The sequence below is a fragment of the Aethina tumida genome, chromosome 2 (assembly GCF_024364675.1).
Source record: "Aethina tumida isolate Nest 87 chromosome 2, icAetTumi1.1, whole genome shotgun sequence".
Classification (NCBI taxonomy): Eukaryota; Metazoa; Arthropoda; class Insecta; order Coleoptera; family Nitidulidae; genus Aethina; species Aethina tumida.
In genome coordinates, this window is record NC_065436.1 from 7,122,804 (window position 1) to 7,140,982 (window position 18,179).

Here is an 18,179-nt window from a genome sequence, read left to right on the forward strand (position 1 = left end):
TTTTAATATAATGTAATAAAAAAATAAAATACGTTAATTTATTAACATTATTATGTTAACTATCTTAACTCTGTGTCTCAGTAATTATGGGACACCTTGTATAGCGTTAAAAAAATATGTCTCAAATAGAACATGGACTTATTAGACAACTTTCTTTAATTTTTAGAAACTCTGTATATGTCATAACTTAAATCATTATTTTTTTAATAAATTAATATTTAAAAATGACATAAGTAAACATGAATTAGAAAATATTATTATTATACAGAATGTTTCATAACTTTTCCGAATTTTTTTAACCAGATATGCACTTCTAATAATAAGTTTGTAACAAACCTTGTTTTTGTACTTTTTATGCAGTGTTTACTTCTTAATATTTACTATTATTGTAATCCAAACAATTTTTATCTTTTAGTGCGACGAAATTGGATAAGACGGGCCTAAGTTTGTTTTCAGGTCAATGTAGAAATTTTTGAATAGCTTTAGTAGAGTTAGGTTTGTTACAAACTTTAACATTTTTTATCTCGTTTTCTGTTGGACTTTTATTAGAAATTTTTTAAGAAATTGACTTATTATTTAGAAATATCTGCGTAAAAATTACGCATATGTTATGAAACACCCTGTATAGTATGAATTATGTATGAAATCTATGTATATATCAATTTTTAAACTGTTGATTATCTGAAAAGAATAAATAACGTTGTTGAAATAAGAATCTAAAGTAGAAAAATTCATTTAGACGTCATCTAAATTGTTTTTATTTTATTATATATGTCACCTCTATTTATTATCTTACACTTTTAACAATTTTAACATTTGAATTTTGTTAACAATTATATTTTAAATAAAAATAGTTATCCTAAGTATTAAAAACAGCTGCCATGTCATATTAATCTCATACAAAATTGTGACAATTTACTTACAATTTATAAAGTCACTAAATATATAATTTAATCTAAATATTATATAACAATCACATATGTATATGTATCAACAAAAATATTACCTTTCTCCTACTTTGACAGTTTTTTGTATACATTATTACACTTGAATTATAAAGAGAAATATTTTAAACCATACTAATTAATATATTAAAACATATATTATATTACCATGTGAATTTTAACACTACTTAAATAATGTATAATTAGTAATTATTAGATAATGTTAAAACTTAAGACTAAGGTTAAAATTAAATCTTACCCAAATTATAAATTAATTATTTCTACTAATTAATCCTTTAATTTTGTTGAGTCCATTTTCATTAGCAGCATAACAAGGCAATGATTCTGCTCTCTTTACCCAATACCTAATGCGAGGGTATTTTCTGTAATCAATTGGTACTACACAATCTAAAGAAGTAATTGATGGAATAAGACTCAAATCAGCAATGGTCATGGTAGGTCCAGCGATCCAGTCGTTCGACGAGAGGAAGTCTTCTATCAAACTGTATGTCTTGTTAAAAGATGCTTCATCTATTTCTATCTTCTGGTTGTCATAAAGCATTGGATTCTGAAATAATTGTGTGAATAAAACAATTGAAATTGTTGATAGAATATAAAAATGTATGGTTGGAGTAATCAATTTTGAAAAATATAAGTAAAATTTTAATATATCGAGAGATAATTTCACTAAATCAAAAAATAAAAAATATATATAACAATTAACAAAGAAGTCAACTTCTATTGAAACTTATCGATTCTACGAATATTACAACATTATTAAACAATATTTATTTATCAATTATCTTTGTTTACATGGACTTGTTAATAATTTTAAGTAGGTTGGGGATTCTGATCTTTTATAGATAATACAAAAAAGGTTATTTTTGTATTTATTCTTGCTTCATAACTTTTAAAAAATAAGAATCTCAGAAAATAGATTAAAAGATCCATTTAGAGACCATAGACCTGATAGATCTGATATCTATCATACGGTAAATATAATTATATTATATATTATACAGTGGTGACCAGAGAAATAGCACGAAAGTTAAAATCAAACATTTTGTGAGATATTTCATAAAAGGATTTAATTCAAATTTTGTCTAGTAAAATTCAATATTCTATACCTGTTCGGTTTTTTCTCACACATGTTATAAACGTCCTAGTAAAGATATTACTTTAAACTGACACTCAAATGTACTTACGTTTTGTGTGAATTTAAAAATCCTTTCAGTGTGAAGGACGAAATATTGCACGCCAGAAAAGAGGAAAATAATAATTAATATGAAACATGTTTTATAATGCTTTTTAACAAATATGAAACAACACACTCACTTGATAATAAAAAAAAATGTCCTAACACAAAAATAACTTACTTTATTGACAGATAAATTGGAAAAATCAGTAAACGACATATAACCATTATCTTCTTTCTAATAAAGATTTGGATCCCAGATACACTACAAAATGATATTTCAACCGTGGAGGGAAAATTTTCTTTCCTTGGAATGGTATAGAACCAATAGAAAAAATTCTTAGTAAACTGGACTATTTCATATATAGAGACTTCATGAGAGACGTAATGGAACCATTTCTCAACGATAATTTATCAATTACGTGGATTTTTATGAATGATAATGATACGAAGCATAAATCCAAAGGTAAAAAATAAAATTGTTGAGATTCTCGATTGACCAGCAAAAAGTCCGGATTTAAATACAATTGACAATTTGTGGAAAGACATGTAATCTCTATTAAAACATCGAAAATCATCAAATTTAGATGAATTATTGTTATTAAGAGAAGAGTTTGCTAGTGGTTATAATGAACAAAGAGTATCCTACAAAATATTAACAATTTTGTTTAAAGTTTATTTAAAAAATATATATTATTCAAAAGAGTGCTGATTGATGATTAATTTAGGTACAAAAAGAATAATGGGAGAAAGAATATAGTGTAATTATTTTAAATAAGATATAAAATGTTTTATTTGTCATTTGGTAACAATTTCTTAATGAACAAGATCAATACATCAAATGCCTTCAATATGATCATTAACAAAAATATAGCTACTGTAATAATGACTTTCATAGTATCTACTTCTCATATTGAGAAAGTAAAGTAATGTTACTACCTCTTCAAATACATCTTGGTCTAATAAAATTCACCGTAAATTTCCCCAAATATTAAAATTAACATTAGATTTTCTCAGAACCAAGAGAGAGATGACTATTATCAAAAATATTAAATAAAATAATTTAATTTACTAATTATAAATTATGATGCTAATACTGTCATTATGTCTATAAGATTCTTTTTTTAACAATTTCCTTTTTAATTATGAACAATTTAAACGTTTTAAGTATTGCTGATTTCAATATTGATGGAAATAATGTATCAGTGATAGTGGGATGAGGCCACAAAGGAGGTTATCTCAGCCCAATAAGTATAAAAAGTTTTGCACACACACTTTCTTCAGAACAAAGAATGTATGTCAATTATATAACATTATTTTGTACTATAATAATTACAAATACAAGATAAAAAAAATAACACAAAAAATGTGGAGAGAAATTGTTTAATTTGAATTTTATTTCAGTTATTATAGAAAATTTTTCATTTTTGTAACATACATAGTCTATATGCTAATTTTATTAACACTATACAAACAACATTTATAATCTAATTAATAATTATTAAACACTTATTAAATAAAAATATAATGTTCCTAAATTAAACACATATTTTTAAATATTAACAAATAGTCCAAAATTCTTATTTTCAATAGTCAACAATTTTTAATAACCAAAAGTTCTGTTTTTTTTTCTTATAAAAAAAGTTCCACGTGAAATAAATAATTCAATACCTAAATTTTTCAATAATCAACAAAAAGGTGTCACGTAAATTAAATAATTTTATATATTATCATTTTTGAAATCAATTTTTAATTTTTAACCAGATTTGAGTGTAATAATTTATTAATTATTTATATTATTATTAATTAAATGTGGTCCATTTGAAAGCGGGACACCTTCATAAAATTTGTATATTTTTTCAGATTTTAACCAGTCTTTTTTTCAATTGTAATTCATAAAGATACATATTTATAAATATATACATATTTATAAATAAAATATAATTTTTTTGACATGAAAAATCATAAAAAATTCTTATCTTACAAATTTATTTTTTTAACTAAATAATCTACGGAATAAACTCTCAAAAGTTGCACAAATTATCTTATTTTTCAACAATATTGAAATATTATACTTATACTAATACTCTTAAAACTTAAATTTTATTTGAAATTTGTTATAATAGTGTAGTCAGATTTTCCAACAAAAATTTACTAATATGATTTCTTCTATTTTCGTGCCCAAAAAGTACTTAGTAGGTTTTAGTTTTGGGCTAATAAACGTGACATTTTGTCCATAAGTACATATTTTCAATCTTTACAATTGAAAAAAAACTTATCAAAAGAAACACTAATTTTGTGGAACAACTCCCTTTTTTATATAGGCTACACTATATGTTCAATCATTTAATGAAAACTATAATATATTATAGTTTATATTGATTTTCGCAAAGATAAAAATATATTTTTAGATACAAGTCAACAAGATTAAATTGTGTCGTATTATGTACAGGGTTCAAATGAGTACATTTATTTATTGACATATTTTATTAAATTATTATGTTCATAGTTGTCTGTTATGAAAAAGATCAATAATACATAAAAGTCTATTTCCATATTTTATTAAACTATACATATATTTTTTATTTTTTTAAATATTTAATCACAAAACTCATTTTCAAATTATTTTCTAATTCTATGATAAAGTAAATAATTTAGCATGCTTATCTCTAATAATGTAATAATGATCATATTAAAGCGATAATTAATTAATTAACATATACTTACCAAAATATTCCTGGTGAATCCACTGACAATTGACGATTCGAAATGAAGTCTTTGGTCAATAATGGCCCTCTTTTGAATATCTTTTGGATACAGGTTGTCACTTTTCCCATACTTTCCAACTAAATATGCCATGATGGCATGGCTATCCCAAATCACAAAACCATTTTCTTCCAACGTTGGCACCGTATGTTGTGGATTAAGCTAAACCCACCGCAAAAATACACTTTATTTTTTTCCCGAAATTATTAATGGTACATACCTTTAAGAAATTGGGGGTTAGCTGTTCCTTGTTCATCAAGTCGACTTCTTTCAAATCCAGAGTTACTTCCAACAATCTTGCGGTAAGAAGTACTGCTCTTACAGAAGGGCTGATTTCATTCATGTAAAGTTTTGGAGTCATTTTGGGAGTACGAGAACTAAATGGATGTGTCTTTGTTAAAATTTTATACGACAATACACGCTTCGTCTCTTATCTGGTTTATATCATTTGACCTCGGGATTGACTGGGTAAATTAAAATTAATTAATACGATATTTTTGTTGAACTAGCTAAGCAATAAATCTTGTAATTTTTTACTATATTATTAGTGTTTCAATTAAATATTTACGAAGACGTTTAACTTAAGTACTTTGTGCAAACAAAAATGAAAGATTTTACAAAATTTTATAAAAAGCAGAATCATTCCTAAAAGTTTAGATATGTATTAAAATATTGTACTTTTATTGTATTTTTCGATTAAAGATTGTTTCACTCAATTTTTCACAATAACATTACTAGTTTGTCCAAGATTCAGCAGTTCAAAGTGATCAATTGCGCCAATACTCCACCAAAGACACAGAAGCGTCTTTTTGGGATGTAAACCTGGCTTGGTAAATGTCCCTGGATGGTCACTCAAGGTTGGTTAAGGATATTTGACAGTTCCTCGATTGTTTGACAAATATTTGCTTCTACTTCTGCCCTTAGTATGTTACAAAAAAAATTTTAATTATCATGTCATAGAGATACAAAATGAGCTGACAAATGACAATTCCGGGTCCCCTAATATTAAATCTATGTAAATTTGTCCAGTTATTGTGACAGGAACATGTACCAAACCAATTCTTCTACACACTTTACTGGAAAAAGTAAATCACTCATCAATCTTATCCTTTCTTCTTCTGAATAAAGAACATTTTTGATGATCTGAGGCCATTCCAACATTATTTATATTAAATACTAATAGAGAATAATGGTTAGTTATATCTGTCCCTAAATATGGTAAAGAAGGGTCTGGGTCTGAAAAACATTTTCTTTACCCTTTAAGTATTATAAATTTCCTGTAATATTGTGAAATATTTTGCAATTATGCTGAATTTTGCTAGTCACTGTTTTTGTTCATTTATAATGTACATATTTATTGAAAATGCACAATATTATTACTGATATTATAAGTCACAATTTTATCTGGTGTCACAAAGATCAATTCTTTTATTTATTTATTATATAATGTTTACATCTATTATTTCAGTATCTGTCTCAAAATATAATAATTTCAAGTTCAAATCCACATTTAAATTAATTAATCTATTAAAATAATTGTTTTCAAAGTCCAAGAGATATCCTTGTCAAAAGTTGAGAAGCCTAAACTCCTGATTTGGTCAGATTTAGAGAGGGAAACGAGAGGTAAACCTAAAGTGGGTGGGAAAGAGAACTTCGATGCAAATAACAAAGAAATAAATTGAGCACATCTTTCAGTAACCATAAAACAATCACCAAAAGTCGTAACAGCAATGAACACATATATTACACTAATTCAAGAACCTTATATTATAGAGACTGGATAAGTGGATTTAAGATCAATGAGATACTTTTGTTGTTAACCTACAAGAAGCTCTAGGTGCTCAATTAACATTCAAAGCAGGAAAAGACGATAAAATTTAATAAATCAAACTAAATTCTCCACACTTAAGGTAATTGGTTAATGAATTTGCCTCTGAATAGTGCGTTGAAATATTCTACAACATTGGTAACAGTGAAGAGACGAAGAACGTAGGATGAAGGGAAATTCTCCTTGAGTTTAGCTTGTTAATACTAAAACTAATGATAAAATCTCAAACCACTTAGTAGTTAAAGAAACACTTGTTTATAATTGAGGTAGTAGTCTGCAGAGGATGGGTGGAGGGTACTAAGAGGTTTTTGTTGTAACGAAGGTGGTGAATCTAAGTGAGGTAAATTGGTTCAGTTAATTCAATTTTATCCACTACAGAAGTTAGTTTATTTTTGATAAAAATTGTAAATAAAAACTCAAAAATAATAAGAAAAAGTATATTATATTTATTCATGTTTACAAAAATACATTTTAAGCCATCAGACCGTGTATAAACTTCTTAAAGTCTTCCAACCCGGGGATGTTAACCTTATAATAAGGCAATTGGTAGACGTTATTCAACCAACGTATAACGTTGGGATATTTCTGAGCATCGATTGGGATAAACGTGTTCAAGGACGAAATTGAAGACACCAAACTCAAGTCAGCAATTGTAACGGAATCTCCAGCTGTCCAGTTCTTGCCTTCCAAAAATTTGTTTAAGAAATCGTAGGCTTCGTACACGTTCAAACGGCTCTCCTGGGACACCGACTTTGATTTGTCATAAATCATTGGTCTCTGCAAAAAAAAAATATTAACTGTATTTAACTCAACATTTATATACAGGTATAACATTTTCAATTCTAATAAACAAATACATTATTAGTTTTTAATAAATGTACATTTTTTAATCATGTCACTTTTTAAGTTACCAAGTTACATGTTAAACACACTTAGTGACCTACGACCCTCAAATAATTAACATTATTTGCATAAATTTTACCTTATGACGTCGTACCATAAACTGTTTTACAATAATGATATGTTTTGAATGAGTACACTGACACAAAAACGATGATATGAATTTTATACTTACCACAATTTGTCTGATTGTAACAAATACGACGGAGCCTTCAAAATGCAACCTCTGGTCAACCAAGGCCCTTTTGGCGAAGTCCTTTGGATATAGAGAGTCATCTTTACCATATTTTCTAACTAGATAAGCGATAATAGCGTGACTGTCCCAAATAATGGTGTCACCATCAGTTAACATGGGTATTGTATGTTGAGGGTTTAACTGTAATAAATAAAAACAATATAATACATAAAGTAAAGTCTTAAATATGACTTGCCTTCCTGTATTTTTCAGTGAGATGTTCCCCATTAGCAAGGTCTACGTTCACTAATTCTAGTTTTAAACCAAGGGCTTCAGCTGTCATTAAAACAGCCCTTGCCGGTGGACTTAAAGGAGTCTGATACAATGTCAGAGTCATGATTTGAACCGACTGTGTTCCACTGACCACAACACACTGAATTGGTCTGTTGTTGAATCATTGATAGTGTTATTATATATTTGTTAGAATTACAAGCTACTGATAGGACAGTTGGCTAATAACCTTGTTCCACAATTACCGTGATATTATGCAATTCCTTGAAAGAATTTCTTTAGAATATTCACTGTAAATTGTGTTTTCTTATAATGGCTTATTGATTTAATGGATTATTTGGACCAATGAATAAATTTAAGTTAAGGTATTATATTCTTTTGAAATTTAATATCAAGAAAACTCTAGAAGAATAATATAAAAATCAGTCAGTTCTAGAACAGATATCTATAAATGGTAAACAACGGAACGTTACTTATTTTATCATTTCTTTTTTTTTTAATTACAAAAAATAACAACAACTGTGAGGCAAATTCTTATAAAAATTCACATTGATAGATGTACAAAGAAACTTTATACATCAATGTATCAATAATGATGCTTTTGCTTCTTAGTTTGTTAAAATACCAAATAATTTATTAATATCTCTCTTAAAATTAATATTATATATATATATATATATATATATATATATATATATATATATATATATATATATATATATATTACTGTACTTACTTTTAAAAATTGGTGTGTCATATTTTGATCTATTTGCAAGTCGACGAAGCTTAAATTTAATTGCAAACCCAGAGCTTCAGCTACTAGAAACACTGCCCGACATGGTGGACTACTTGGTTTCATATACAATGTTAATTCAGACATTATGAATATTGAACTGAAGTAATTCACATTAATTTATAGTTTAAAATTGAAAGGAATCATTCATAATATTTTTATTATGCTTTTAAATACAAACACATCTTTTCTTCTGCATTATCAATACAAGTATGTGTTACAAAATGGTTCTAGAAAGTATATATAACGATAATATAATATAATTAAAGAACAGATCTTGTTAGAATCTGGAATAGATAAATATTATTTAGTATTTATGTAAAAAGTTCCACAGCAGTTAAAGTTGCCAGTATGCTTAAATCAGCTATTGTAACGTCGTCCCCAGACATCCATTCCTTGTCAGTTAAGAACGCTTCCAAAAATCCCAAGGCTTCTATGAGTTTATCTTTCGCCTCCTCAGGAATGCCGGTGTCACCCATAAACAAAGGCACCAGAAATGGAGTGTAGCATTACAAAGATTACTCCATTGATTCTTATTTCAATTAAAAATATTACTGCCAGTACTATTTATAACTAAATAGTTTGTTAAGGCATCAAAAAACCATTTAAATTGATTTTGTAGTTCAAATCTGTCAAAAAATAAGTAGTAACAAAGAGAAAAATTGAGTGTTACTGTTAATAAATGGTATGCCATATGTTGACCTCCTTGCAAATCGATGAAACTTAAATTTAATTGTAAATCCAAAGCTTCAGCTACTAGAAGTACCTCTCGACAAGGAAGAGTATTTGGTTTCATTTATAAAATTAATACAGACATTATGAATATGCAACTGAACTAATACACATTAATTTATAATTTAAAATTGAAAGTAACCATCATAATATTTTTAATATTGTAATATCATTTTTTTTAAATACAAACACATCTTTTCTTCTTCATTATCAGTACAAGAATGTGTTATAGAATTGTTCTAGAAAATATTATAATTAAAGAACACATTTTTGTCTGCTCTTGTTATAATCTCGAATAAATAAATATTATGTAATATATTCATGTACAATTTAGAGACAGTTTAGAAAAAAAAACATCAATAACTTCAATAAAGCTTTATTAAAACCTGCCAGACGTTTCGTGTACAATATATAAATTCTAAGGTGCATCTAATACAAGCATTTTGGTTTAACCCTCAAATGGTACTACATTGGGCATCATTTCCTTAAAAGCTTGCAATCCATCTGCGTTAACTTCATGAAAGTATGGCAAGTCTTTGGCTCTTTTAAGCCAAGCATCTAGAAGTGGAAACCGTTCAGCATCCAACGGTATAAAAAGTTCGACAGTGGATAAAGTTGCCAGTATGCTTAGATCGGCTATTGTAACCTCGTCTCCAGCCATCCATTCCTTGTCAGTTAAGAACGATTCCAAAAATCCCAAGGCTTCTATGAGTTTATCTTTCGCCTCTTCAGGAATGTCGGTGTCACCCATAAACAAAGGCACCTGAAATGAATTAAGTTTTTTAAGCCAACAAAGACAAAATCAATTTTAATTATCGTTATTGTGGTTAAACATTCTGGTTATACCCAAATATGTGAAAAACTAAGTAATAATAAAGTGAAAAATTGTCAATATGTAAATAATAAAAATCACATAATTAGCCTTTCAATACTCACTGCAGCTTCGTGACATCGTTGATATAAAACTCCGTTTTCAAAGTGCAAACGTTGATCAATCAATGCCCGTTTTTTCACATCGTCCTTTGGATACATTGAGTCATCCTCTGCATACTGACCGATTAAATAGCCAGCGATTGCGTGACTGTCCCACAAAACAAAGTCTTCGTCCACCAGGGTGGGTACGGTATGTTGAGGGTTAATCTGTAGGCATTTTAAATCAATTAGACTCTGATCTGATTTTTTAAATTTCATATCAAACAATCATGTGTCAAAGAAATATCGTTTTATCCCAATATTATTTGAATTATAGTCTTATTATTCATTTTTTGTCATTAGGAGTTAAATAAAAGTACCCACCTAAAAATTATTGATTACCTTTTCATACTGAAATCCAAAAGTTTGCCAAAATTATAAAAAACAATATATTAAAACAAAAATAGAAATATTATGAAATAATTTTTTTTTTTTTTGATTAGGGGAATTTATAAAATAATCTCTTTATTTATATAATTTTATTAAATGAGTTACAATTGGATTGAATCAAGACCATTGAAAGTGATATTTCCGATATTATTGGTTTGTGGGTTATTGAAAATTTCTAAATTTACTCATTTTTATCCCCATTACTAAAAAAAGTTAGTACAGTGTTCAACAAAATGATTATTTGCTATTTGTGTAATATTTTCTAGAAAGTTCATAGTTTTTATTTTATTGACCCTATTTAAATATTTATCGAAATAAAATTGGATGAATTGGTTTTATGAGAAAATAATTGAAGCAAAAACCATATACTAACCTCCAACATTTCAGGCGATCTTAGCTGATCCCTCTCAATTTCTTCAATGTCAAGTTCAAGTCCGATAGCCTTCGCCACCATAAGCACGGCCCTACATGGGGGGCTAGGCTTCATAATGTAAACCTTTGGGGCCATGACTCTCGAGCTATTCCGTCAGGTAGGGTTAAGGTTCAAATAAAAACTGACCCTGGTATTGATTAAGGCGAAAGAACTACGTAGACACCCCGTGAATAGTTCCTAGCAATAAATGATTACAACAAAATTGTTTTCTAATCGATAAGTTGGCGTGTGGCTGTTGTGTTATTCCTATCTAATTTACATGTGGAACTCAATCGAATTGCTAGGCAGGCGTATCAGAAATCTTGACCATACAAACTAAACCCAAACCAAACTGTCCCCAGACAAATGCAAATAATACAATCCAAGTAATCAATGATTTATTAAAACATTGACTAGAGAATTATTGTTGACATTCTAATATGATTTATTAAATAAATTTAAATGTAACTACTGAAATTCTTATGGAGTAACACATGAAGGAACATTTTAATATTGTAACACATTTCTTTTCATTCATTAAGTAACTAATTTTTACACATCTACGTATTTCAGTGTGTTAAATAAATCATTTAATAATTATAATTTTTTGAAATTTATTGAATATATTCAATTACAGTGGTCTAAGAAATTATTTTCTCTTTCTTACAACAATTAATTTATCATTAGACTGCGATATTTACTAAATAAACAAATTCTTTAACTACTTTAAAGAATAATAAGCATTAGTATAAAAATTTTCACTTTGGTGAACCTTAAGAGACATATATTTTTTAAATTTAAAAAGAAGAAAGTTATTTTCTTATCTATTTGGCTTCTTTGTTTCTAACACAACTAACAGTCTATACTCAATGATTTATGACTTCTTTCAAGTCTCCAAAACTCTTAAATTCTTGTTTCTCAAAAAGAAGTTCAAATTAAATTCATTGTTTTATAACTTTTGGTATAAATTAATATAAAAGTGCCTTAAGAATAAGTTCTCAAGCTTTTGAAAATTTTGTGTCAAAAACAAAATAAGAATTATATACAATAGTTTTAATATTCCTAAGATGTATTTTTGTTTCCTGTAAATAAAAATGTTTGATAGAACTACAATTTTTGTCAAAAACTTACTAAATTACCCAGATTACAATTAGTACATATTAACACAATCAGGATCAGATACATCAGTAATTAATAGAGACGAGATAATTTAATTGCAGATCAATGTGCAAAAGAAATTTTTAGAATAAATATAGTAATTATGAATCAACATTGTTTTATTCAAAAAATAAAAATACAAATTATTCAGTTAATGTTTTTTAATAGAATAAGATCTTCCACTGGGGTTCATTATACTTCCTTTTACTGGAGATTCCAAACACCATTCATACCACACTTTCTCAGAAGACTCTGCCCTCCAGAAAGATATTTCAATTTTGTCACCCGCCTTCACATGTATAGGTTCCTGAAAATATGAAATAAATTAGTACTTTATTAAATTTAATATATCTATAAGATCCTTCTAATTATTTATATTCTTTGTAATTTAATTAAAACTGTTTTTTTGGCTCTTTAGGTTTTAATTAACTTCAATTAACCAATTATAAGAAGACACCTTCAATCATATTGTTTTGTTAAGCTTTAATTGAGTTTTCCTTTTCTAGTTTCACATATTATAAATAATAATATTTTCTGGCATAAATTATTTTTATATAAAACGTTTATAATTATTTTAATACTTAATTTTTGACAATACAAAAACAACAAAATAAATTATATCATAATTAAAGCAAACATATCCAATTTGGATTCAGATGTCCATTTATTTTTAAGATAATAATTATGAATATCTGATATCCATACAGTAGTGGTCAGAGAAATAATACAAAATTTAAAATGAAACATTTTGTAGGATATATCATAAAAGGATTTAATTCAAATTTGATTGACAGTCAATATAAAAAATATATTTCAATATTTTATACTTTTGCTTATTTGTTACACATCTTTTAAACGTGGGAGATATTACTTTAAACAAAACACATTCAACTGTATTTACATTTTGTGTGTGTATTCAACAATACTCTTCACAGTTATAATTTATTTTTGTCAGGATTATTTTATTAAATAAATTCACTTTCAGTGAGAAGAAAGAAACATTGAGAAGAAGAAAATGACAATTAACAATAACATACTCAATTGAAAATACAATAAAAAATATCCTAACAATAACAATAACTCATTCAATTTACAGACAAATTAAAAAAAATCAACATCCTTTCTTAGTAGTAGTAACTAAAAAATGAATTAATTGAGTCGTACATTATCAGTGTGGAACAGTGTAGAAAAACCAGACGTCGACTGAATGAACAAAATTTGAAGGATATACTTCAGTAAAGAAACCATTGGTATCAAAATAGAATATTTGAACAAGACCATTACAAAAATTTTTAGTAAAATGGTCTGTTTCGACATTATGAGATGTAAGGAACAATTTTCCAATAATAATTTAACAATTAAATAGATTTTTATGCATATAATGATACAATGCATTCAACCAAAACTATTCAAAATTGGCTAAAAGATAAAAATGTTGAGATTCTCGACTGACAGAAGTAAAGACCGGATCTAAATCAATTGAAAACTTGTGAAACGACATGTAATCTCGATTGAAACATCAAAAAGCATCATATTTGGTTGAATTATGGCTAAAACTTGAAAAGTAGTGAAATTTAATTTCAAATAACCTTTGCCAATATTTTATTGATTTTTTGCCTCACCATTTACAGATCCTTAAAATGAACAAATCCAACAAAATATTAACAATCTTGTTAAAACTTATATATAAATTATTTAACAAATATATATTTTTCAAAAGTGTCCTAATTCTTTGACTAGTCACATTTTCTCGTTTTTCTCCAAACTATTTTATAAGAATATGTGGTTTTGTATAAACTTATTATAATATAACTTATAATTATCCTTACTTACCGGGAGAGGAAAGACAATTGGGAACCAACTGACCATATTGGGGGAATGCGTCTCAGGATGTATACTTAAATTAACATCCTTATAGAGCACTGTGTCAAAAAATCCAGAAAAGGCAGTCAAAATTGAATCTTGACTACAGGTGAAAGATAACTTTTTATATCTTTGGTTATTAATCCTGGCACTGTAATTTGGATGGACAAAAGTAAACAACTCCTGAAATAGTCATTAATAATTAAATGATTTAATTTAGTTGTACACAATTAAATTACCTTAGGGGGTGCAATTTGATAGCAATTTAACAGATGCACTACATAAGGAGTTTCATATAGAGACAAAAGTGATTTATCAGCCATTCTGGTATTTCTAACTTCATTGTATATTTTGATACTTTGAATAGGAGCAATATAAGATGTGTAAGATTGTGGAATTGATATTCCACCTATTTTTAGGAACCTCTGAGCACCATCTAAACATTCTGGTGACAGTTCATTATCACCAAATGATCCTGGAATAATTACACAATGTAAGTATTTTAAGTAAACAATTCACACAATTTAATACCTAATAATTCTGAAACCAAAATATCAGCTTTCTCAGGTGGCTCATAAGTTCTCATATCACCACTAACCAATGTGACTTGATTCATCCACTCATTGTTAACTCTGTCTATTAACGTATTAACTGCATAAGGATTCTTTTCTACAGCATACACCTTTACCTTCCTTTGTAGCATGTAACTAACATTCAAGACTGCTTGAACTAAGGGGCCTCTGCCAGCACCCACTACCATGATTACTGGAACTGAACCTTCTTTGGGCCAATCTTCTAAGGCTTTGCATACTGCTTTTTGATAGGTGTCGTATTTTATTTGGTCCTTTTCGAACACTTCGTAGATCGTGGTTTCTAGGTGCTCTGTCAGTGGTTGGAGAGGATTCTGAAGGTAATCTTCACAGCTACGAGGTTATAAATAATAAGACATGATTATAAATAAACCTTTGGGCATATTCAAGTAAAATTAATGAGAGTTTAGGCCAATTGTTAATATTAACTATTGTTTGGAGGTAAAAATATTAATTTAACTTTAACGGTTATATATTTTGTAAGAAACATTGTTTAGAAAAAATAAAACAAATGAAGTAACTGAGTCACAAATTCTAATTTAAAATCATTTCTTTAATTGTATTCCTTAAAATTGTTTTAATAAAGTATGTATAGTGGTCAACATTAACTTATTTTACAAGAACATTTATAAAAAGTATATTAAATTTGACTTGGACCATTATTAGAGACATTTGTTCTGAAAATAATAGTGGTAATGCCTCCCAAAAAGAGGGTTTTAATATTTAATGATGATTTAGTGAGCATATTTTTTTTATAAAAGAGGTTTATGATAAACTGGCAGATTATAACTTGGGTATGTTAAACTCTTTCAGGTAACTATTGATTATATTAAATGAAATATTCTATATTAAATTTGAAGACACTTAGACCATTTTTAGAAACATTTGTTCTGAAAAATTAGAAATAATTGTGAGAATGCCTCCCAAAAAGGGGGTCTTAATATTTAATGATAAACTATTACAGATGATAACCTGAGTTTCTTAAATTATTTCAAGCAACTACTTATTAAAGTGAATGAAATGTTCTGTTTTGTTTAATAAGTAGTAAGAATAGTAAGAATATTTATAAGAAGTATATTAAATTTGAAGAAACTTAGACCATTAGATAAATTTGTTCTGAAATATAAGAATAGAATAATGCCTGTGTCAGATGATAATCTGGTATCTAACATTGTTTCAAGTAATTAATGATTAAATTGAATGGAATGATTTTGTTTAAACAAAGTCTTTAACATGTATATATATATATATATATATATATATATATATATTTCTAGTATAAATTTTAAGTTCATTTAAGAAAAAATGTTTAGAATTATCTCATCATCATTCTACTGAACTTTGTCATAGTGCTAATTAAGCAATGTATAAAACATTTTCATGTCAAATGAAACTTAAAAATCATATTTGATACATACCCCTGAATAAAATCTGAATTTAAACTGCAAGTAAACAATTTCTTTCCCAAGAAATTCATGTAGCCTTGGAAGCTCCCCAAATCTACCTCAGTATCTGCTTTAATAATGTACTGTACATCAATTGTCATAAATTTTTTGATCAGCTCCTGATGGGACTTAGACAAAACTGGCTTGTGGTATTGATTCATAAGAAACAATGAAGTTGGAATGATTAAAGCTCTAACAGGTTCCCCAATCCATCTGTCAACTTCTTTAGGAGTTGGTAAGTGTTCAATATCAGGCATTTCCAACACAACACCAACTCGCTTGTCATAACTGCAGTAAGTTCTAAAACTATTCCACCATTGCCAAGAATCATGCCTCTCTTCAGCTAGGGGACTATACTGTGATGGATGTACCATTGGAACATTTATCCACACAGAATAGTTTACAGGGCCAACTAATTTCTCATTAATGATTCTTGCTAGCTGAGTATTTGTGGGTTTATGGAGATTTATCAAGATTGCTGGTACACCTAAGTGGGAAGCAAAATTCAGTTCCTGCTGTAATAGTGCTTTACTCTGATCCCTTATGTGCTCAACTTCACTTTCTACGTCTAGTTTGTCCATCCCAATTTCAGCTAAAATAAATATAATGTTTAAGATTTTTAAGTAAATAACAAATTGCAAGAAAATTATTATCAAATTATTTCAAATGTATAGAATAGAGACAAAATATTTTTAACAGGTGGTTCTCAATAAATTTCATAATTTGTATATACATGTATTTACATTTGTATTAATTATATTTACATACCTACGATCAATCTATTCCAATCTGTACTTTTAAGCACTCTATCAGTTCTTCCAATAACAGGAAAGTATCCTCCAGACAACAGATCCCTCGCATAGTTTGGATGAATAATTTGGGTAACGATGAAGTGATACCCCGATTGAAAGCACATATCCAGGGCACTTTTAATTGATGGTGGGCAACTCATAAAAACGCCACAAGACATTCGTCTTCGCTTGTCTACCTCAGCTTCAATGTCCATTTTAAATCTATTGGAATAAAGCACAATGTGTTAAATGTTTGAGGTTAGGACATAAAAAAGAGATATTGAAATGCGACTGCAAAGGATTAACTTACCTTATTATTCGGTAATATTTTACTATAATATGTTAGAGTAAGTGGGTGTTACATTAGTTGTAGATAAACTTAAAATTTGGTTTCTGACTAAAATTTGCCGGTTTTAAAAATTTGAAGGTTATTTGTATACCTTGAATGTAGCCAACATTCAAAAAATTAACATGTGGGATATTTAAATCAAACGTAAAATATATATTTTAAGACAAATATTGTTATTATATTATATTATTATTTCCCACTGAAAATTAAAATATAAAATGTTGTAAACAATACATCCCTTTTTTATTCTACTTATTCTTCATCATTTTTAATTCTGATTCATTGTCGTTTTAGTTCTCATTATAATTTAAACTGTTAATCTAACTATTTTGTGTTAATTATTTTAATAAAAATGTTTATTATTTAATAATATAATTAGTAAATAATAAAATAATTATTTATAATAAAATAAAACTGGTTAAAATTATATACTAATACATATTCTGTGAAATTATTATTAATAAGTATACCCATAATTTTATTTAAAATAATTTCACAATATTCTTTCTACATTTCATTTCATATCTAAATGAAAATATTATTTAATACATCTAGATTTGATATTTTCGATATTTTAATTAATTA

General features: G+C 27.3%; 4 protein-coding genes across 4 annotated transcripts; all 4 read right to left on the bottom strand.

Annotated features, from left to right (window-relative positions):
• Positions 1-742: 742 nt before the first annotated feature.
• Positions 743-5,327, bottom strand: LOC109603401 (glutathione S-transferase 1). Its single transcript, XM_020019895.2, has 3 exons — positions 5,126-5,327; positions 4,867-5,067; positions 743-1,512 (listed from the first exon to the last, which is right to left on the bottom strand). Exons 1-3 carry the CDS (start codon positions 5,264-5,266, stop codon positions 1,216-1,218), a joined length of 639 nt encoding a protein of 212 aa, XP_019875454.1. The 5' UTR covers positions 5,267-5,327; the 3' UTR covers positions 743-1,215.
• Positions 5,328-7,156: 1,829 nt separating this feature from the next.
• LOC109603399 (glutathione S-transferase 1-like) lies at positions 7,157-8,239 on the bottom strand. Its single transcript, XM_020019894.2, has 3 exons — positions 8,065-8,239; positions 7,809-8,009; positions 7,157-7,510 (listed from the first exon to the last, which is right to left on the bottom strand). Exons 1-3 carry the CDS (start codon positions 8,203-8,205, stop codon positions 7,205-7,207), a joined length of 648 nt encoding a protein of 215 aa, XP_019875453.2. The 5' UTR covers positions 8,206-8,239; the 3' UTR covers positions 7,157-7,204.
• A 1,745-nt stretch (positions 8,240-9,984) lies between these two features.
• Positions 9,985-11,565, bottom strand: LOC109608142 (glutathione S-transferase 1-like). Its single transcript, XM_020024563.2, has 3 exons — positions 11,360-11,565; positions 10,561-10,764; positions 9,985-10,387 (listed from the first exon to the last, which is right to left on the bottom strand). The coding sequence occupies exons 1-3, from the start codon at positions 11,492-11,494 to the stop codon at positions 10,073-10,075; spliced, it is 654 nt and encodes a 217-aa protein (XP_019880122.2). The 5' UTR covers positions 11,495-11,565; the 3' UTR covers positions 9,985-10,072.
• A 1,092-nt stretch (positions 11,566-12,657) lies between these two features.
• On the bottom strand, positions 12,658-17,695 carry LOC109605435 (protein arginine N-methyltransferase 5-like). The gene is made up of 7 exons (XM_020022012.2): positions 17,556-17,695; positions 17,223-17,467; positions 16,428-17,046; positions 14,951-15,342; positions 14,659-14,894; positions 14,390-14,602; positions 12,658-12,863 (listed from the first exon to the last, which is right to left on the bottom strand). The coding sequence occupies exons 2-7, from the start codon at positions 17,458-17,460 to the stop codon at positions 12,708-12,710; spliced, it is 1,854 nt and encodes a 617-aa protein (XP_019877571.2). The 5' UTR covers positions 17,461-17,467; positions 17,556-17,695; the 3' UTR covers positions 12,658-12,707.
• Positions 17,696-18,179: the final 484 nt, after the last annotated feature.